At 44.7% G+C, this 21,643-nt stretch overlaps 1 protein-coding gene across 4 annotated transcripts in view; it reads left to right on the plus strand.

Annotated features, from left to right (window-relative positions):
- The window catches only part of Tnks (tankyrase), a 159,493-nt gene that overhangs the window by 9,782 nt on the left and 128,068 nt on the right, over window positions 1–21,643 (plus strand). For 2 of the 4 annotated variants that reach the window (XM_042262492.2, XM_006973957.4), the window contains one exon: window positions 17,626–17,850. In XM_042262492.2, coding sequence (XP_042118426.1) covers window positions 17,664–17,850 — 187 coding nt within the window. In that variant the 5' untranslated portion in view covers window positions 17,626–17,663. Of the gene's footprint in view, window positions 1–11,731; window positions 13,616–17,388; window positions 17,516–17,625; window positions 17,851–21,643 lie in introns of those variants that run through there. The other 2 variants (XM_042262493.2, XM_042262494.2) reach the window with 2 other exon arrangements.

Raw genomic sequence — 21,643 nt, forward strand, 5'->3', positions numbered from 1 at the left:
CCTTGAAGGTTGCTGGACTGAGGTATTCAGTTTCATAGAGCAGCTCACAACATAGCAGTTGATTTCAGAGGAAGTCAGCAAGTGAGGCAGCACGACAGGTGAGTAGAATCCAACTTAGACTCTTCAGCATTCTCACCCACCTTTGCTGAGTCTGCTAGAGTGGGCTCAACCTGTCCTCAGGAGGAGGAGGCTCTGCTAGAGTGGGCTCAACCCATCCCCGGGAGGAGGCGGGTCTGCTAGAGTGGGCTCAACCCATCCCCGGGAGGAGGCGGGTCTGCTAGAGTGGGCTCAACCCATCTCGGGAGGAGGAGGCGGGTCTGCTAGAGTGGGCTCAACCCATCCTGGGGAGGAGGAGGCGGGTCTGCTAGAGTGGGCTCAACCCATCCCCGGGAGGAGGAGGCGGGTCTGCTAGAGTGGGCTCCACCCATCCTGGGGAGGAGGAGGCGGGTCTGCTAGAGTGGGCTCCACCCATCCCCGGGAGGAGGAGGCGGGTCTGCTAGAGTGGGCCCAACCCATCCCCGGCAGGAGGCGGGTCTGCTAGAGTGGGCTCAACCCATCCCCGGGAGGAGACGGGTCTGCTAGAGTGGGCCCAACCCATCCCCGGGAGGAGGAGGCGGGTCTGCTAGAGTGGGCTCAACCCATCCTGGGGAGGAGACGGGTCTGCTAGAGTGGGCTCAACCCATCCCCGGGAGGAGGAGGCTCTGATAGAGTGGGCTCAACCCATCCCCGGGAGGAGGAGGCGGGTCTGCTAGAGTGGGCCCAACCCATCCTCGGGAGGAGGAGGAGGGTCTGCTAGAGTGGGCCCAACCCATCCTCGGGAGGAGGAGGCGGGTCTGCTAGAGTGGGCCCAACCCATCTCGGGAGGAGGAGGCGGGTCTGCTAGAGTGGGCTCAACCCATCCCCGGGAGGAGGAGGCGGGTCTGCTAGAGTGGGCTCCACCCATCCTGGGGAGGAGGAGGCGGGTCTGCTAGAGTGGGCTCCACCCATCCCCGGGAGGAGGAGGCGGGTCTGCTAGAGTGGGCTCAACCCATCCTGGGGAGGAGACGGGTCTGCTAGAGTGGGCTCAACCCATCCCCGGGAGGAGGAGGCTCTGATAGAGTGGGCTCAACCCATCCTGGGGAGGAGGAGACGGGTCTGCTAGAGTGGGCTCCACCCATCCCCGGGAGGAGGAGGCTCTGATAGAGTGGGCTCAACCCATCCTGGGGAGGAGGAGGCGGGTCTGCTAGAGTGGGCTCAACCCATCCTGGGGAGGAGGCGGGTCTGCTAGAGTGGGCTCAACCCATCCCCGGGAGGAGGAGGCGGGTCTGCTAGAGTGGGCTCCACCCATCCCCGGGAGGAGGAGGCGGGTCTGCTAGAGTGGGCTCCACCCATCCCCGGGAGGAGGAGGCGGGTCTGCTAGAGTGGGCTCAACCCATCCCCGGGAGGAGGAGGCGGGTCTGCTAGAGTGGGCTCAACCCATCCCCGGGAGGAGGAGGCGGGTCTGCTAGAGTGGGCTCAACCCATCCTGGGGAGGAGGCGGGTCTGCTAGAGTGGGCTCAACCCATCCCCGGGAGGAGGAGGCGGGTCTGCTAGAGTGGGCTCCACCCATCCCCGGGAGGAGGAGGCGGGTCTGCTAGAGTGGGCTCCACCCATCCCCGGGAGGAGGAGGCGGGTCTGCTAGAGTGGGCTCAACCCATCCCCGGGAGGAGGCGGGTCTGCTAGAGTGGGCTCCACCCATCCCCGGGAGGAGGAGGCTCTGATAGAGTGGGCCCAACCCATCCTCGGGAGGAGGAGGCGGGTCTGCTAGAGTGGGCTCAACCCATCCTGGGGAGGAGGCGGGTCTGCTAGAGTGGGCTCAACCCATCCCCGGGAGGAGGCGGGTCTGCTAGAGTGGGCTCAACCCATCCCCGGGAGGAGGCGGGTCTGCTAGAGTGGGCTCCACCCATCCCCGGGAGGAGGAGGCGGGTCTGCTAGAGTGGGCTCAACCCATCCTGGGGAGGAGGAGGCGGGTCTGCTAGAGTGGGCTCCACCCATCCTCGGGAGGAGGAGGCGGGTCTGCTAGAGTGGGCTCCACCCATCCCCGGGAGGAGGAGGCGGGTCTGCTAGAGTGGGCTCCACCCATCCTCGGGAGGAGGAGGCGGGTCTGCTAGAGTGGGCTCCACCCATCCTCGGGAGGAGGCGGGTCTGCTAGAGTGGGCTCCACCCATCCTGGGGAGGAGGCGGTTACACTAGGTGTGCACACACTTCCAGTGTCTGTGTTGCTTAATGATAGGGATGGGTTTGGAGAAATCCGTCACTAGGTGATTTTGTTGTGTGACCAACAGAGTGTGCTTACAGAAACCTGGAAGGCACAGCCTAATACACAGGTATGCTCTGTGGTATTGCTTCTAGGCTCCACACTTGTCCAGTATCATGTCAGTGTCTGAATTCTGATAGGAACACAGTGATGGGTACTTGTAAATAAACATGGAAAAGACACAGTAAAACGAAATATGAAAAGTGAAACGTATCCTTAAAGACATAAGCGGAGTTTGCAAAATTTGGAGAATGAATAGGAAGGCTCAGTCTATACTATAGTTTTTGTTTGTCTTGTGGTTGTTACTACTTTTTGACATTGTATACTTACCCTCACCCTAATTTATAAATTATTTTTTCTTCAGTGATGTATTAACCTTTTGTTTGTTGGAGTGAGGGTCTCCTGATCCCCCCCTTTCACTCTATGAGTAGTAGTAGGCCTGTACTACCATCTCTAGTCAGTACTGTTCTACTTTAAAATCTTTAAAACATTTTTAAACTTTTTAATTCACTTGTAATACTTAAGACACAAACATATTGTATACAGTTGAACAACATATTTTCATCTTCTGTATCCTCATTCTATTTTTTCAATTTTTAAAACTTACTTTCTGTACATTGTTGTTAAACGTGCATTTCAAAGCAGTTAGTAGATACATAAACATTTATGTTATTACTGTTATTTTAGTCAGTTTGGGCTGTTATGCAAGTGTAATAGTTGGGTGCCTTGTAAATAACAAAAATTACTCACAGTGCTGCAAGTCTGAGGTTAGGGCCCCAGAAGGTTGGCTTCTGGTAAGAGCTGTCTCCTGAGTTGCCGACTGCCAACTTTTTAGTATATTCTCATGTGGTGAGCAGAGAGAGATACAAAGAAAGAGAACACGTGTAAATGAGCACTCTCGTGTTTTATGAAGGCTCGAAATTTCACTTAAGCTATCTAAAGACCTCACTTCCTAATCCTGTCACACTGGAAGATTTCAGTGCATGGATTTTCTTTAGGAGGACTTGGCATGAGCAAGCATAGGGTCCACAGGTGTGTCTTCCTGAAGGTTTGACTGTGACATCGTATGTGCATGTGTTCACACACAGCACCTTGCATGTGGAGGGACAATGGGAAGGTCTGATAGGTGAGTAGTGTCAGTAAGAAGAAGTACAGTGTCTGTGTTGGGACTGATTCCTAATAAAAAGGATGGGTTCAGCCAGTTCTTAACCTAGGCCAGTGGTCCTCAGCCTTCCTAATGCTGCGACCCTTTAATACGGTTCTTCATGTTGTGGTGACCCCCAACTGTAAAATTATTTCATTGCTACTTCATAACCGTGGACATTATAACTGCAGGACATCTGAGATGTGTCACGGAGGGGTCGCGACCGCAGGTTGAGAACCACTGACCTGGAGCCTGCACATGCTGCTGTGCGGTCCATACAGTTGGCTTTCCTCAGTGAGAGAGAGGGTGCCTACCGCTTGGGGCCCCTTGATGTTAGCATGCCAGATAAGTTTATATTGTTTACCACTTAAGTTTCTATTTCTTTTTTATCATTGCTCCATTTTGTAATAAAAAATGAGCTGAGCCTTGTGTGTCATTCATGTGGGTTCATGATCAGAATTGAGCACAGTTATGAATAGGGCTGTAGTGTGAGGATGAAGTAAAGAAAAACTCTTTGCTTACTATCAAACGAGCCACGTGCAAGAAACAAACATCTAGAAGTGGACTTTTAGTATATTGTTTGAAAAATACTGTGCTCCTGAGATTTTTTGGTGGGGAGGTGTTTGAGACAAGGTTTCTCTGTGTAACAGCCCTGGCTGCCCTGGAACTCGCTTCGTAGATTAACAGCGTGCACCACACCAGGCCTTAAAGTTTTTTGACGAGGCTGAGTTTCTTGGGGTCTTAGTAAAGCCTAAGCACTTGGGACCATGGGTTTGAGCCTAATTTTTTGAACATTTGTCTGATTCAGGTAATTGAGGAGAGTCTTAGACTGTGTTTGGAGTCCTGTGCTTTAGAGGCTTCCTCGGGTTTTGGGGTTACCTGCTGGGCTGTTGTGTGGAGACTTGTTTTCTTCCTTTGCTTGGATCAGACCTTCCACTGTGCTCTTCTCAGTTCTTCATGCAAAGGTGGCTCCTAGTGCAGTGTAAACAAGCGAGGCTTTCTTTAAACTGTGGGAAGAGAGAAATGGAGGAAGAAGCTTCTCTCTTTGGTTCTAACTAAATGGTTGTGGCAGATTTTTGTTTATTTATTTGGACTTGTAACTTTTTTCTTTGAAGTAATTTTCTTTTCTTTTCTTTTTTCTTTTTTTTGTTTTGTTTTTTGAGTAGTTTTGGTGCCTGTCCTGGATCTTACTCTGTAAACCAGGCTGGCCTTGAACTCACAGAGATCCGCCTGGCTCTGCTTCTTGAATACTAGGATTAAAGGCTTGCACCACCACTGCCCGGCTTGAGGTAATTTTCTTTAAAGAGTCAAGTAAACATTAAACATTTGATAGTTAGCACAGATGACTTCTGTTAACTGCAAGGCCAAACTGACTTTCAAAAGAATCTACTGATTGACCCACAGTTCTTAAAAGCTAGTCTTTATATCACCAATTATAGTTTTAAAAAAGAAATGTTACAATATGTAGCTAATTTGCTTTTGAAAAGATTGATTGTATCCAAGTAGATCTGACAGGATTGGATGCCCTCATTCTGATATATTTAGGGGAGCCATTTTGATGGTCCTATCCATTCTGTTATTACATTGTGCCTTTCTCCTTTTCCAGATGCTTACCTTCTCATACTGACTATGGAAATTTGACTTTTTTAAAAACAGTGACACGGAATTACAGTTAATGATTGCATGTTAGCTGTTTTGTAAAATAATGTCTGGACTAGAGATGCTAAGTTGTGCTTTTGTGTAGGAAAAAATCTCATTTGGAAAAAAAAATCTTCTGAACTAATTTGTAGAGCAAGGTATTAAAAACTTGGTTTAGCCATTGTTTCCCACGAGGCAGTACCCAAGTGTAGCAACAAAATGTGTAATTGTCATCCTATTGGAATTATATGAAAACAAGAACTTGAATACAGGTTTTCAGTTTACATTTGAGACATTGGCTTTTTAGATTAATATTTCTAATCTCAAGTCTGACTTCCTTATATTTAGAAATAATAATTTTTAATGTACTAATCTACCTTTTTATGTCAAGGTCAGAAGTCACATAGCTATTAAGTGACACAGATTTTAATCCTGTATATCTGGCTGCCTTAAAGTCATTAGGTCTGGGCTGCTCAATGGAAACTTCAGAGTAGTGAGAAATAAAATTATGTTTTGAGTTGTCATGGCTTTCTCAGATTGGTTTCCTGATAGTCAAAGTAATCATCTAAAATTTGAAAGTGCAGGAAAAAAAAAATAGTCCATCATTGACTTACCATTCAAGTCAAGTAATGGTGATTTGTGGTGGATGTGTCCCTCTAATCCTTTTCTTGGGCACTTAAAGTAAAGCTCTTCAGTATGTAGGATAGTAGAACATTTACAATTATTAGGATGTTTGTTTTTATGATTTTTTTAGCCCTTGTGTATGTGTGTGTCTGCATAAGTTCATGTATATATATACCATGTGCATGTTGGAACTCATACAAGCCAGAAGAGGGGGTTAGATCATCTGCAACTGGAGTTTGAGCTGCCCACTGTGGGTGCTGGGAACCAAACCTGAGTCTTCTGCAAGAGCACTAAGCATCCTTAACTGCTGAGCCATCTCTCACAGTTCCCAGGATGGTGAACTATCTTATTATTTGTTTGTAAATATAAAATGTTTGATTGTAAGTAATCAATGAAGAATGTTATTAAATCAGAGGGTATTTTAGCAATTCTTTTAAGTCTAAAGAGTGTTAAGAAAATCCTGATACATTTTGTTAAATACTTGTAAAGATTACATTTTACCACGGGTCTCACTCAGCAAAGCCACTAAAGCCCTGTCCCAGTCTTCGCTGAATTAACTTCTTTGTTAACTGTCCTGTGAACATGATGACGTCTGGCCTGGTGCTGTATGACAAAACTTTTCCTGGGGACACACAACACACGTGTCTCTACCTCACCCCAGAGAGGGAGCCCATGACAGACCAAAGTATGGACACCACCAAAGTCCAACTTGGTGAACCAATGAGTTTTATTGGGGTTACTTACAGGAGCAAAAATGATTCAAAGGCAGCCATATCACCAAAGCCCATCCCAGCATGAGTGACAACTCATAAAAGTGTTGGAGAGTGTCCTTTGCCAGCGACTGGTCTAAACCTCTTCCAGGCAGCGGGACTGTTTCTGCTCCCCTCAGGCAGCTGCTCTGCCCTCGGTCTTTGCAGCTTAACTCTTCTGCTGAGAAGAACTCTCCCCCTTTTCTGCTTGTTCTGGCAGGGGAGGGCCGAGAGCCGTTACCTGGTCAGTTTGAGGGACTTCCTGAAGCTCTTCGAGTTGTGTACCTTCCTGTTGAAGGAGCTTCCTGCAGGGTGGAGTGTGTCAGTCTCGGGGAGGACCTGGCAGGGGACATCCAACATGGCCTTTCTTACACCCAGTTCCTCTGTCCTCCTGTTGTCCATATAGCCCAAGCCGATGATAACCAAGGATCCCTCCCTAATGGCTCACAGGAGCAAGTCCAGTCCCTCAGGGACTGATTTTCCTCATGTTGCCTCGGATTCTGCAGCTTTTGTCTCCAGTAGGGAATGAGTCACTGTAGTAATCACTGTTCCTAGGCAGGCAGCTCATCTATCCCCATGTTCCAGCAGCTTCGTGAAACAGCTGGCGAGGGGCCCTTCACTGTGTTTCAGATGCAGGGTATTACCCCTGGCTACTGTAGTCCCTGTCCTGGGCCCTTACTGAGGCTGCCAGCTGCTTGTTGAATCCCAGAGTTTTCTCTTCTCTGTATTGAAAATTAGACCTGACAAGTGTCTTGTTGATTCTTCTTGCCATCTTCCTTTTCCCTGTTTGGTTCTTCCCATCATTTCTGAGTTTTTGGATGCTAGTAGGGGCACAGATCTAATTTGTACTCTATTCCTGTGCACCCCACAAGTTGTAAGAAACGGTAATCTAGCACTTCCAACTCACCTCCCCATACTCCTGTGGGGCGTTTACCCACCAACCCCACAGTTCCCCAGAGTTTTCTTGAGTGCGAGCAGCAGGAAATATTAGATAGAAGGATTTAGATTGTGGAGATAAACAGAAAATACAGGGTAACCTCCAGAGGGCCTGGAACCTATTCCAACGGGCCCTGACTGTCTCTGCCCAGGGTATTTATAGACGCCAAGGGGTGGAGCAAAAGATCCCCCCCCCCCCCCCCCCGCGCCCCCCAGCACAGCCAAGTGCAGACCATTTCAGATGCCTGCACTCAGGCCCATGGTCCTAATCATCCTCTCTATAAGGACCTGCTGGGTAAAGCCACGAGGAACATGAAAACGGGCTCCTACACACTCCCACCACTTTTCTTGCCAAACCAGCTGCTAATGTGGAAGATAGCATTCACATGTCTTTTTCCTGTTGTGACCCTCCCTTATGCTGGCAAGTTCTGAGTAGACAGCTCAGCCCCAGTTGTATGTCTTACCACTCACAGCAGAAATCGGACACTATCTGCCACGGCCTGCTTACAGTCCTGCCCAGTATGTGCTGCTTTGAGGGACAGCAGTGTAGTCTCTAAGTCCGTCAGCTGTTTGGGGACATCATCTTACTCAGATGCTAGGCCTCATTCATCTAAGAGGCCTGCCATACCCCATATCACATAGAAGAGACCACTACCCTGGGATTTTCCTAAAGATGCTCCATGCTCAGATAACTTGGCCCCAGTTGTGCGTATTATCACCCATATTGGTGATATCACCATATATATGATACCTGTATCACCATACACAACTTCCCCTACATCAAGGTGGCATGCCATCCCTTACCACATGGGGGAAAGTAGCCATAGCAGGATTGCTCCTGTGCTCCACCTTCAAATGGGTCAGCCTCAGTTACAAATCTTAGACTTGTCTTAGTCTTTGTTCACCCTTTTTGGGTACTAATGCATTGTGTGACTTTGCCTGAGAATATATGAACACATAGCTCCCACCTCCACCCCTAAGTATGATAAGAATGGCAGATCACAGAAACAATTCCACCAAAGTTTAGCTTGGAGAAACAGTGAGTTTACTGAGGTTCCTTCAAGGAGCCTGAAGGCTCTGGAGGCTGTATCACCAGAAAGCCACATCAGCTCACCTACAAAAAGCACCCCACTTGAATTTGGACACAAGTTGCTGGAACCCTCATGGGACAGCCTCTTCATCCAGCAGTTTTCTACTGCTCATGTGTGTATTCTTTGGGTGGGGCATATTGAATTTTGAGTAACTTTCCTGAGAAGTGAACCTCCTCCCTTCCCTCCAGGAGGGAATGTTTCATTAGGAGGACATATCTAGAGAACACTTTGAGTCAAATGTTGTTTCTCAAATGTTTTCACCTCAGGACTCTTATACTCAAAGGTGTAGCAATCCTCCCTAACCCTCAGGGTTGTGAGGTGCCTGAGACTGCATCATACCAAGCTCTAGATGTTTTCCCACACATGCACACTTTTTGTAAGTTTCAATAGATAAATTAGGCATAAGAGATTAGCAGCAATACTTTAGAAATGTAAGCATTGGTAGTAAATGATTTGAATGTAGTCTTGATCTTCTCTCAAATGGCCCTAAGTCAAGAGCCTCCATCTTTTCTCCTAAAGGAAACACATTTAGCTCCTTTCTCTTGTATCTGAATCATCAGCTTGTTAGCTAAAATATGAGTGAAGTCAGGAAAGCGCTTCAATACCATGAGAGCTGAGATGGGGCAGTGACAGTGGGTAGAAACAGACTGGATACCCTGGGCACAACACAGCACAAAAGACAGTCTACCACACTGCTACTGTGAATGACTTCTGATTTAAAACTTATACGTTATTTATTTCTGGTCTTTTCCATATAATACTCGCAGACAGTGGCTGACTGCAGGCCACCAGTGCAGAAAGCAGCACCGTGGAGAAAGGGGGTGACTGTATTGACTGCATCTTTGTTAATATAGGTTATGTCTGTTGAGACTTACGAGATAAATTAAAATGTAGAGATAAAAATACGTAGACTCCATTCTTTGAGAGTAAATAACACTTGCAGTTAGATTCTTTCTGATTCAAAGGCTAATGAAAAGAAAAAAGGGGTTGTTTTGTATTTTGAGTCAGTTTAATGCCTGGACTGATAGAAGACAGCCCAATTCTTGTCTTTTACCTGTCATTGTTTGTATTATATAGACTGAATTCATGGAACAGATAATGGAGTGCAGAAGGAAGTGCTATTTTAATGTGTTTTTTTTTTTTCAAAATACAATTTGGTTAATTGGTTTTCATAAAGAGAATTTGCAGCCTTATCAATGAATTTTTTCTATTTCTGGCATATTAAAATCCACTGACCTATTTTACAGAATTGGATCTTATAGCTATATGGTTTAGTCTTTTAGAATTATTACTTCAGTAAGCCATGCAACTCTTTCAAAGCATTAGTATCTTTACAATAAAAATAACAAGTAGCACATTTGTTAGTAACACCAATCTTAGAAAAGTCATGGTTACTGGGAAACTGCTAAGTTTATAGTAGCTTTGTAATGCTATAAAATTCAGATATTTGTCTGAAAGCTTAAACTCTATCTTTGAGAGCAAATACTGTTGTTTTTATCTAAGTAACAGGCTCCCTTGTTCATCCTGAAAAAAATGCCTGCCAAATGCAGATGTCCAAGCTTACATATAATTTTCAGGAGAATTACACACTCCTGAAGCTGTGTAACCATAGTTTTCAAACTGGAAGGTTTGTTGAAACACGCATTGCTGAGCCACATCCCAGAGTTTCTCTTCTGGTTAGTCTGTAGTGGAGCCTGATAGTTTGCATTTTTACCTAGTCCCAGGAGATACCCATACTCTTTGAGAGCAGATTTCTAATCTTGGAGTGATTAAACCACTGATATGCAGTAAACTCTGTTCTGTAGCTGAAAGTTTTTCTGTGTCCTGCCTGGTCCTCAGCCATTCAGACCCAAGTAAACACACAGAGGCTTATATTAATTAAAACTGCTCAGGCCATGAGCTCAGGCCTACCACTGACTAGCTCTTACACTTAAACTCAGCCCATTTTGTTAATCTATATGTTGCCATGTGTTCCATGGCTCCCTGTGCTCCCTGGACTGCAGACTGACGGCTCCTGACTCTTGGAGGCAGTGGGTCTATGCTTCTCTCAATCAGCGAGTCGCCCGGACTGTTCTTTTCAACCCCCCCCCCCCCCCGTTTCATGCATGAACAAAATTGAGGATCTTTGTTGGGGGACACATAAAATGTAGTTAAGACTCCCATGTTTAGTGAGATTAAGAACATTTAATATTTATACAAGGTTCTATAAGTTAGGACATGTTATGACGGTCTTTCAGGTGATGTTATGTTTGGCCCTGTGTTCTTAGATTGTACTTACAGGAACCCTGGGACTGGGTCTGTGGGATGCAGTAGGTGCAGATACTGGAAGTTCTCCTAACAGTGTTGTGCATGGAATCTCAGATTCTTGCTTATAGCTCTGTGCTGCTAGACTGGCTTGCTTTAGAGAGTCTACTAGTTTATGTTCCTCACACAGCCCTTGTACCTTCCGTAATACTTCCGTAGTTTGTTTTTGAAATGCAGTAAGCACAGACATGCACAGGGTTTTTCTGTGTAGCTTTGCACCTTTCCTGGAACTCACTCTGTAGCCCTGGCTGACCTCGAACTCACAGAGATCTGCCTGCCTCTGCCTCCCGAGTGCTGGGATTAAAGGCGTGTGCCACCACCTCCCTGCTTTTCCAAGTTTCTTTTTCTCTACCAGAAGTCCTGCCTATACCTCCTGCCTAGCTATTGGCTGTTCAGCCTTTTAATTATACTAGTCACAGCAATATCTCTCCACACAGTGAACAAAAATCCCACAACAGCATGTCTCACTAGATTTTTTTTTTTTGTAGTTTCACTGTTTTGTGCTGTAATTGCTGTAGTTTGTTTTGTTTTGTTTTGTTTTTGTTTTTTGTTTTTTGGCTGTACACTGAGAGGCAAGGATTTAAAGAGATTATTTTTCTGAATCATTCTAAGATTGGTTCAGTTGCTTTGAACCACTTGTTGAATAATTTAATCAGTAAGATAAAATGAAGCTTGGATTTTCATGTACATCCACATACCAGATCCCATTATAGATGTCTATGACCTGCTGTGTGGGTGCTGGGAATTGAACTCAGGACCTTTGGGAGAGCAGCCAGTGCTTTTAACCACTGAGCCATCTCTTCAGACTAGGATTTTTTTTTTTTTTTATTGTGTTAAGTGTTTTTTTTTTTTTTTTGTGGTTTTCTTCTGCCTTCTAGTTATGATTCGTTCATTGTACTGCATTTCGTTTTTCTCTTCCTCCAAGAAGAATACCCTTGTCTGTAGAATTCTATGATGAAATAAAGGAAGGGAGACAGAAACTACTAACAGAATTCCAGGTCTTGAGCAGTTTTTCTGCCTTCTGAGATTGGCACGCGAGCTGCTGCTTCTAGTCTACACGTACTGTTTAGTTCTGTAGCTGTCATGTGTTTCCTTTCTGAAGGACTTAGAAAGGTTTTGCCGTTGAACTCATTGTTAGACTGTGCCTTGCTGTCGGTCTGTTCTCATGGGCAGCCTGGGAGCTCGCAGCCTGGGAACTTCCATCTTCCTTAGCTCTGAGAAGTCTGTCAGTTTTACAGTACTTCTCTTCCTACTCTCCATTACTCCCGTCTCTTTCCTTCTGTTCCTGTTTTAGAGCCTTTGGAAGAATTCTTTAGGAGCTGGCTGTAGGGGTGATGGAAGTATGCTTTCTAGGTTGTGGAGAATATCGACAGACATGCTAGGGTAGAGAGCGCCCCAAGCGTGGTTTCTGTTGTGTTCTCAGCATTTCCTAACCTCCTTTTGTTCTTTTCCAAATGCTGTCACTCCTGCAGTGTGATTGCCTAACTGGGAGAAGACTTGCACTTGGCCCTCAGGCCTGCTTGCAATATTCCCTTCGATTTATCCCTCTACTTTAGGCTGGAGTGGACTGGAAATCCTGTCTTCCTATTTCACAGCAGGGACGGGGACGTGGGGACAGTGTTGAGGAGTATAGACTTTCCCTGGCCTCTGGCCTGCCCAGGCAGGATACCTGTCTTCTGCTACTGAGCTATGGGTTTGCATTGGAATCCAACCATCTTTTTGTCTGTCCCAAGACACATTTGCCTACAGTGTTTTTAAAGCTCCTGGTCTGTCTGGTTCCTGGAGATTCCTGCACTCGGCTCGGGAAGGCACACTCTTATTTCTCTGTGCTTCACTGTTAGCTTAAATTCCCTTCTTTTTCTAAATCGGGTTCTATAATAGAAAGTTTTCAGTTAGGGTCTGCTTTCGACAAATAAAACATCCACAGGGAAATATACTCCCCTTTGTGACTTTTGATCAAATGGTCAGAAGCTGATCTATCTCCTAATGATTAAAAACTAAGGCAGTTAGAATCAAAGTAGGAAGGGAAGTGATAATGGCTGAGTTAAATAGAAAGTGTTGATTTGTCATGGATGTATATTACAAAGTAATCAGAAGTTGATTACTGGGTGTCTGTGGTTTAGTGTGTGTAGACTAGGGAGACCTCACTTGGTACCTACAAGACTGGATGCTTTTAAAGTAAACTGCAAGTTCTTTCCCCACTCCCATATTACAGATGGTCACGACGGGATGCGAATTTCCCTCATAAAGTACAGTAACCCCCCAAACTGCAAAGAAGTGTTAGAACTAGTATAGGATTGGCAATAAAGGCAGGCAGGGGCTGTTGGGCCATAAACATCCTCTCATTTTGCAGCTGCCTTCCACACATCAGCCAAGGTCCATATAGACTCAGATTTAACTTAGCAGAGTTAGAAATCCCTATAGGTAATGGACCTCCGGAGTTGCTCACAGATGCGGAGCCACAGTGTTGGTTAGGGAGCTGGGTGAGTATGTCGGGTCGAGAGTGTTTAAAAGCTCTACAGTTAACGTATAAAGGCCCCTGTGTTGGTTAGTTTTTGTCAACTTTACACAGATCTATCTGGGAAGAGGGAATCTCAGTTGAGCAGTTGTCGCCATCAGATTGGCCTGTGGGCGAGTCTGTGGAGCATTTTTTTTTTAAATGATTGATGTGGGAGGGCCCGGCCCAGTGTGGGCGGAGTCGACCTAGGTAGGTGGTCCTAAGTTGTATAAGAAAATAGGTTGAGCAAACCATGGAAAGAGAGATCACTAGTAAGGAGGGTTCCATAGGTCCCTGCTTCAGTTCCTGAGTTTCTTGCCTCTACTTCCCTTCATGTTGGACTGTGACCTGGAAAGTGTAAGTGCTTTTGGTTACAATGTCTTATCGAAGCAGTAGAAAACAAAGCAGGCCAGTCTCCTGCCTGGAATTTCATAGACCACTGTAATATTTTCCCTTCTAAGGTATTGAACAGGACGGAGCGGGTCCTCTATCACCATTTGTCTGTCTGTCCTTACCACTTATGTCAGTGTTCCTGACAGTTCCAAAATTCCCTTACGTTACTTTATCTTTGGGTTGTTCTTAGATCTTACAATACTTACTGAAAAAATTAAAAATGTATTGTAATATGAACTTTCTTACTATGATTCAATGCTTGTAGCTTTTTTGGTAGTCCAGTTAGGAGGAAAATGCCTTTTGAATCTGTTGTTGCTGCCTTTATAAAAACTTGAGTTTACAAGACTCCACACACCTTTGGTTTCCTTTTTTGTTAGTATTGTGCATGCCACAGTTAAGGTTTAAGGTCGTTTCTTGCAGGCTTTAATCGTAGGTAAGCTTAAGATGCCAAATGTTAAGTGGAATGACTTTTTCACCCCCATCTTTGAGCTCAGACCTGGGGAATAAATATCAGTGACCTTATATTTAGTATTGAACCATTTGAATGGCCTTAATTGTAATATTTAAAGATCAGAATAAGGAATATAGCTAAGTGTATTCAGTTAGGCATGTGTTTTGAATTTAATTTTCCTTACAATGCTAGCACAATGCTTTTCTTGTATTTTAAATTTTCTTTGAACATGTGAAATAACGACATTATTTAGCAATAGGAATGTGCTGAAATTTACAAATCATATCACTTTAGCAGCTAGTGAGGGGCAGATATTGAATGATGTTTTGTAGCTCTTGGCTTGCTTCTTTCCCACATGGAATCTCCACAGACTAAAGTGTTCCTACAGTTCTAGGACCCAGTCATCCTTGCCTTCCAAGGCCATGCCAGGTCTCCTCCATCTTTAGACTACAGCAGGAGTTTTCTTCGTCTGCTCTAATTTTGTTCTTGTTCTTAATTTTTATTGTGGTGTGTATGTACACATGTGCTCATGTGTGCGTTTGGAGTGCAGAGGTTCATGTTGGGTGTCCTAAGATGGGTCGCCCTCCATCTTATTTTTTGAGACTGGGTCTCTTGTTGAGCCCGGAGCTCACCAGGTCTCTTGTTTAGCCAGGGGCTTCAGGGTTGCTTCTGTCCAACACACACCACAGAGCCCAGCTTTTAGTTTTACATGGGTGCAAGAGCTTCAGATTCAGATCCTTCTGCTGTGTACCGAGCACTTTACTGACTGGATAATCTTCTCAGCTCTTTATTGTTTTTGAGAGAGGGTCTTATTATATAGCCCAGATTGGCCTACAAACTTCGTTTGTTCAGGCTCTGCCTCCAGAATTTGGGGATTGGAGGTGCATGCCACTGGATTTGTTTGACTCTAATTTGTTCATTTTTATATAATGTATTAGAGTTCTGGAGGAACAGACAGATAGGATTTATTATTATTATTATTATTATTATTATTATTATTATTATTATTTTTATATCAGCTTACATTGAAATAGTAAGAGTGCCTAAGCAGTCCCAGCCAGGTGCCCAAAACCTAGCAGGTTCTGGAGACTCGCTTCTCCTGTCAGTGAAGGAATGAGCCACAGCCGTGAGCAGGAAATGGGTCTGTAAGAGGCAAGGCCACGGGGCAGCGGGGCAGCCTGCCTTCTCCATGCCCCTATCATCTGGGCTGCTGCCTGAAGGCGCTGTCACACCAGGTGGGTCTTCCCGCCGCAGTTAAGGCCGTCTTGAGGCAATCCGGTCCATCTCTCAGGTGACACTCCCTCCTCAGGTGATTCTCAATTGTGGCAAGTTGACTTTTAAACTGAACATCACATTCAGCTATCTGAAAAACCTTTTAAGACTCAAATAGCATGAAGTGATTTTTCTTAGGAATAGTTTCTCAGGTACTTAAAAATGAAACAAATTTCCACCTATGACTTACAAAGCTGTGGCAGATGCTGTTTTCTCCTCCCTGAATTCATCTAGTTCTTCACCAATAGAGAACTTGATTTTCTTGAGACAGCTGTGTACTCAGCTCTAAAAGACTTGTTTTCCAGCCCGTTTTTGGAGGTAGGCATTGACACATCTTTGGTTAGGAATGCATGGATGTGTGTATCTGAAGAGGCTTACTGCTTCCACACTAAGCATTCTGTGTCCAAGCCCTTTCTCCCTTTACTTCTCTCTTGTCTGGAGTCCTGTCTCCAGCTCGGAGGGCAGCAGCACTCCGATGACTGCAGACTGAGGAAGCAAGTGAATGCCGCCAAAGTGGAAAGGCTTTCCAGGCTTTCCATGGTCCCTGCTAAGTGGCCGATGTGAGCCAAGGATATTTCTGTCCTCCTTTGGTGGTGTCACCTGGAGCTGTCTGTGTTTCTAACTCACAAAAGGCCATACCTATCTTCCTGACCTCATCTTCCCATGTCTGCTGTGGACATAGCTGGCAGACAGATTTGGCCGCCTGATAGACCCTTCCTCCAGGTCAAGCTCCTTGCTATGACTCAAAGAATTTGAGTGGACTGACTTTCCTGACCTCACCCAGCCATCCTGTCCTTTCTATCCCAGTCGGAACCAAACCGGGCAGTTGCCCAGAGCCCTTCCTTTCCTTACGGGAGGGCCTGTGGAAGAATAGGGGTGTACTAGTGAGGAGAGGAGGGGTAGAGACGGTGAAGTGGACCCTCCAGCCAGCCCTCACCTGTGTGCAGGGGAAGAGCCGCAGACTGAAACCATGGCCGCTGTCGGCACTTAGCTTGCACTCCAGAACCCCACTATTCGAATCTACATAAATTGACTTACCCCCCCCCCACACACACACACACAAACACACTCCAGCTTAATTCGAGGGGTTATCTAGGAGAAGTGTAATTCTGATTTTGAGATTCATGTCTATGGAGTCATATTTTTATTTTGGGAGAGTTTCTTGGTACTTGCTCTCTTGAAAATAAGTGAATTTCTATAGATAGAACAGAAGACACATCTTTTTCCCCCTCATTTTTCATAGGATTCTCATTTATTTAATGTATGCATAAAGTGGAGGAAGATATGACTGTTTTACTACCCTTTAGCTTTATGTAAAATGCCAGTTTCTAACTTGACCAAGTAAGTACTAGTGTGGAGGTAGTGCCGTGGGGCCACAAAGTGGGATAAGTTACTAAATGCTGATCTGTGCAGTCGCCATTTTTAATCCATTGCGATATAGCTTGTAGTTTGTGTAGCACAATTACTTTTCTTTCATGTTAGGAATGGCCGTCTTCCCTTTTCTCCTCCTGTGGGCCTTTGCCTAATGTCGTCATCATCATCGTCGTGGTCCCTGGCTTCTATGACGGTCCCTCCAGAGGCTTTCTCTCCTGTCTATGCAGTCTTTACCCCCCTTGAGGCCTAGCCAGCTCCCTTCCCCTTTCTAGTGAAAACTGCGACACTCGGTAGAGTGTCTGGTTCTGTATCTTCAGGTGGGTCTAGCTTCCCTTCCCCGTGTGCTCGGGTTCGTAATCCGTCACAGACGGTGTGCCTGCCACCTGTGGCACACAGTTCAGCTCCCGATCCCATAGTGTTCTGACCCCTTCGTTAGTCCATCTGTAGTCCTGCTGCAGAGTCCCTTAACCCAGCTGTCACTGTGGTTCTGTTACATCCTTTTAGGTCTCTGGTGCTAGATGTGATTTGTCTTTGATTTAAAGTATTTAAGTGTAAAATTTTTGCCAGCAGTTTTTAAGTATAAAGTACGTGGAAGCTTTCTGTATATAATTTTGTTCCGTGTCTCAACACTTGTGGACAGGAGTCATCTCATTCACTTGGGTCTCTGGCACAGTTGTCTGCCATAGCATGTGATTGGGAAGTGGTTTCTGAGTGAACCGCTCACTAACCAGGCAAGAGCACTCCTTGGTTCTGTTCTTGCAATGAAGGTCAGTTTGAAAAAAGCTTGTGTTGTAGTTTACCCTTTTTACTCTAGGGTACAAACTCAGTATGGAGGTGTGGATGTTGTGTATAAAACATGTCTGCCTTTCTTCTCCAGGTTTTGGGAGGAAGGATGTCGTAGAACACTTGCTGCAGATGGGTGCTAATGTCCACGCCCGTGACGATGGGGGTCTCATCCCACTTCACAATGCCTGTTCTTTTGGCCATGCTGAGGTTGTGAGCCTGTTACTGTGCCAAGGAGCAGATCCGAATGCCAGAGATAATTGGAACTACACACCTCTGCATGAAGCTGCCATTAAAGGGAAGATCGATGTCTGTATTGGTGAGTATTACTGCTGCCATCTATGTCTGCAGTCAACTTTAACTGAAAGCTCCCTTGGGTTTTTATATGGTGTAACTAGTGCCGCGTCAGCATAGGTAAAGGTGTATCCATCAAACGGAAGTAGGGGGCTGGATCCAAGGGTGATGAGAACAAGATTCACATTAGCTCTCTCAATGAGGCAACTCAGAGTCAGCTGGTGAATTGTTCTGGTTGCATGTAGTTAACTTAAGTCTCTCATTAGACAGCTGCATTCAACCTTTTGTCACAGAGAGCCATGAAGTACAATAGTTGGATGCTGTAGGCTGATTCAGAGGAAATCACCAAATACTGTGGCAGATGTCTTTAATTTGCTAAAATTGCACCCCGATTGGTTTACTGCTGCTGGAAAGCCTTGAGTATGTGTTTCCAATCCAGTAGTTCAAAGCTAAACTGTACTATCATGTGTGTTGGTTAGTGATTGTTTTTGGTTTTGCTCTGGTCAACTTGACACAAGCTAGGATCATCTAGAAAGTGGGAACTTCTGTAGAGAACTGCTCTATGAGTTGGCCCTGTAGCAAGTCTATGGGGGCATTTCCTTGATTAACGATGTGTGAGAGACCCAGCCCACTATGGGCAGTGCCTTCCCTGGGCAGGTGGTCCTGGGTGGGATGAGGAAATTGTCTTGCTAGCAAGCCATGGAAAGGAAGCCAGTAAGAAGCATTCCTCCATGGTCTGCAGTTCCTCCTGCCCTGATTGCCCTTCATGATGGACTGTAAAATGAAATAAACCCTGTCCTCCCTAGGTTGGGTTTGATGTTTATTACAATAATAAAAGACAAACTCAGTCTGCGAGGAAACAATTACAGACAGAATTTAGCTTTCCAACCATTTTAAGTAACTTCTAATTTATATGAATTTGTAGTCAATTACTGTTTCTCATTATATATATGTTTACATGTTTAGATTTTGCTTTATTGCATTAACATTTTTATTTCAAAATCTAAAACAAGACTCTTAGAAGCCAAGTGTTTTCTCTCCCCAGGGCATCATCTCCTTCTTCATCCTTCGGATGACTGAAATGTGTTTAGCCCATGGCAGACTTTGTATTCGTTCTGGATGACAGAATAGTGGTTCTGCTGTCTCTTTGTGGATGTCAGCATTTTAGTACAACGTTTTCTTTGTGCTAAGGTGGATAGGCCGTTTTTAACATGTTCTGGTTAAAATTGTCCCTAAATCGTGATTACGACTGTTCTCTCATAGCCCTTTGTTCTGGTCTCCAGTATATTTTCAATTTTTCTAAAATTGTAATTTTTTCTGTCAAGTTCTCTGCCATCATCTGTAGTCACTTCAGCATCGTTTGGCTTTTTATGTATTTATTTTGACTCTCCTTTAGTGCCTTGCCATCTGTTACTTACATTCAGGTGATTGTCTCTTTTCCTCCCAGCCTTGTACTAACAGTCATGTCCTGTCCACTTAGTTTGTACAACTACCTTGCCAAGGCTGATTTTAGCACTGAACATCCTCTCTGATCCCGAGCTCTCTCTGACTTGCTCTTTTGTATGTGGTAACTGTTGCTGAGCTGGATACTTGATGTTGCCTAGTGGGGACTTTGAGCGTCTCTATCAGTACTGCCCCCGGCACCTCGTATCTATTGGACTTTTCTTAGTCACTTGTCACAAAATGGCATGCTCTCTTCAGTGTCTAAAGTCATCCTTTCTAGCCTCCGCTGCACTGTTTTTCTGTTTGTACCTCTCTGAAATTTTCATTGTCAGTACATTATTTTTTTGAAGTTAATATCCTTTCTCCTTCTTAATCTTTGTACCAAAAAATAGAGAATGAAAATGCCTTCTTTAGTGTTGGTTCTCATGAAAAAATCTAGATGGAGGACTTATAAGACCTTAAAGACTACGTCCCTGCGGCCACCAGTCCGTGCAGTCCTTAGCAGACTTTGTACACATTGCCTGCCCGCGGTTTAAGTTCTTGCTAAGTATAAAAGTTGAAAGGAGAGGAGCACTTTTGAAACTGTTATCAAAACATAACCAGGGGGTAGCTACTGTTAAAGTATGTACTATAGCCGTGGCAATCAAGATGGACTCTCCTGGCATGGTGGTGCACACCTTTAATCCCAGCACTTGAGAGGCAGAGACAGGTGGATCCCTTAAGTTTGAAGCCAGCCTGCTCTACATAGTGAGACCTGGCCTGCAAACACACAAACAGACAAACACAACTTAAAAAGATTGACTGTAGAGAAGAGTCTGTATTTAACTCTTGGGGGCCTCTTAGTGTGCCCCTGGAAACACCCCGATAGAATATGTTACACTTCATGAATTCAAGCATAGTTAAGACATTCTGAAATATTCTTGTGTCGTGCAGCTGGACAGAATCATTGGGAACCTTGTTCAAAGCTGGTAGTTTTGAGGCTAGTGTATAAAGTTGACTTTAACAATGTTTTTACCTAGTTGATAGAATGCTACCCTGATGATTTAGAACGAATATGTCTCTGTATCAAATAGAAGAGCAAACATTTAATAGTCATAAGGGTAGAACAGTCATATTGCTACCACCTTGGAAAGCATCAGGGCAGATGCTAATGGATGGGCTCTGCTTTGATCTCAACTCCCTAGTTTTCCACCGTGCGACCAACGGCTACTTAATCAACATGTTTCACGATGTTCAGAAAGGAGTAGTCTACATAATTCACGCTGTTCATGACCAAATTACCAATATTAACGGTGGTACTTGGGAAGGTAGCAGGTATAGTACACATTCAGTAATAATAATAATGTCTTTTATTAATTACTAGTGCTACCGTTGTTAAGAGCTAAACTTTAACTTCTATGTGAGGTACTTTCCTTTACTGATATTTAAAGAAGTCTTGTGAACAATCTTTAATCTGTTTCTTTCACTGCTGCTTTTTAGCTATCATAAAAGAAGAAAATACAGAGCATTTTTGTAAAATTTGGCTTTAAGTGTTTGTAAAATGAAATGAACTGCTTAAGGTAGAGGTAATGGGGTTCACTAGAATGTTTATGACATTCTTCTACTGCATATAACAACTCAGATGTACTTTAGAAACCAGCATATTTTCTCTCTTTAAAGCTTGTTTATTTCTTCCTATCCTCAGAATACAGTCTCCAGAAAATTAAGTAAGTGTCTCTTGAGCATGTGCTATGTGAATGCAGAAACTGGTGGGCTCAGATATGCTTCTTTCCATTCCTGGCTAGGGTGACATCTGTCAGCCAGGTGCCCTGTTCTGTAATGGAGGAATCTTGACCACAGATTTGTGAAGGATGAAGAATTGTTTGTAGCGATAGATTTGTGCTTCAGGTCTAGTAGAGGCCTGGTCATGGTGTGCCTACTAAAAAACAGTTAATTTCCTCCTACTGTGTGGAGTATTGTTTTCTGAGGTTGATCCTATACCTTCCTGTCCTTTCAGTTTGAGGTAAACTTTAATATTTATCACCTTTTTTATGTTTTTTTTTTTTTATATATATATGTGCCATCTAATCCTATACTCTTGAGATTCTCAAGATTCCTCTCTAAAGACTTGAGTGATCTGGGGTGGGATAGCTTGCTGGTTCCATAGCAAATGGTGCATTTTAAGAGCTTAGTTTATGCATTTTCATGCACGCGCACGTGTGTGTGTGTGTGTGTGTGTGTGTGTGTGTGTGTGTGTGTGTGTGTCTGTTTGTTTATCTGTGTCTGTGTCTCTGTGTATTTGCACACACATATATGCTCATCATGTGTCATGGTGTGTGTGAAGACCCAACAGCCACTTGGTAGTGTTTGTTCTCTCTGCATTTACGTGTATTCTG

The sequence above is a fragment of the Peromyscus maniculatus genome, chromosome 17 (assembly GCF_049852395.1).
Source record: "Peromyscus maniculatus bairdii isolate BWxNUB_F1_BW_parent chromosome 17, HU_Pman_BW_mat_3.1, whole genome shotgun sequence".
Lineage (NCBI taxonomy): Eukaryota > Metazoa > Chordata > Mammalia > Rodentia > Cricetidae > Peromyscus > Peromyscus maniculatus.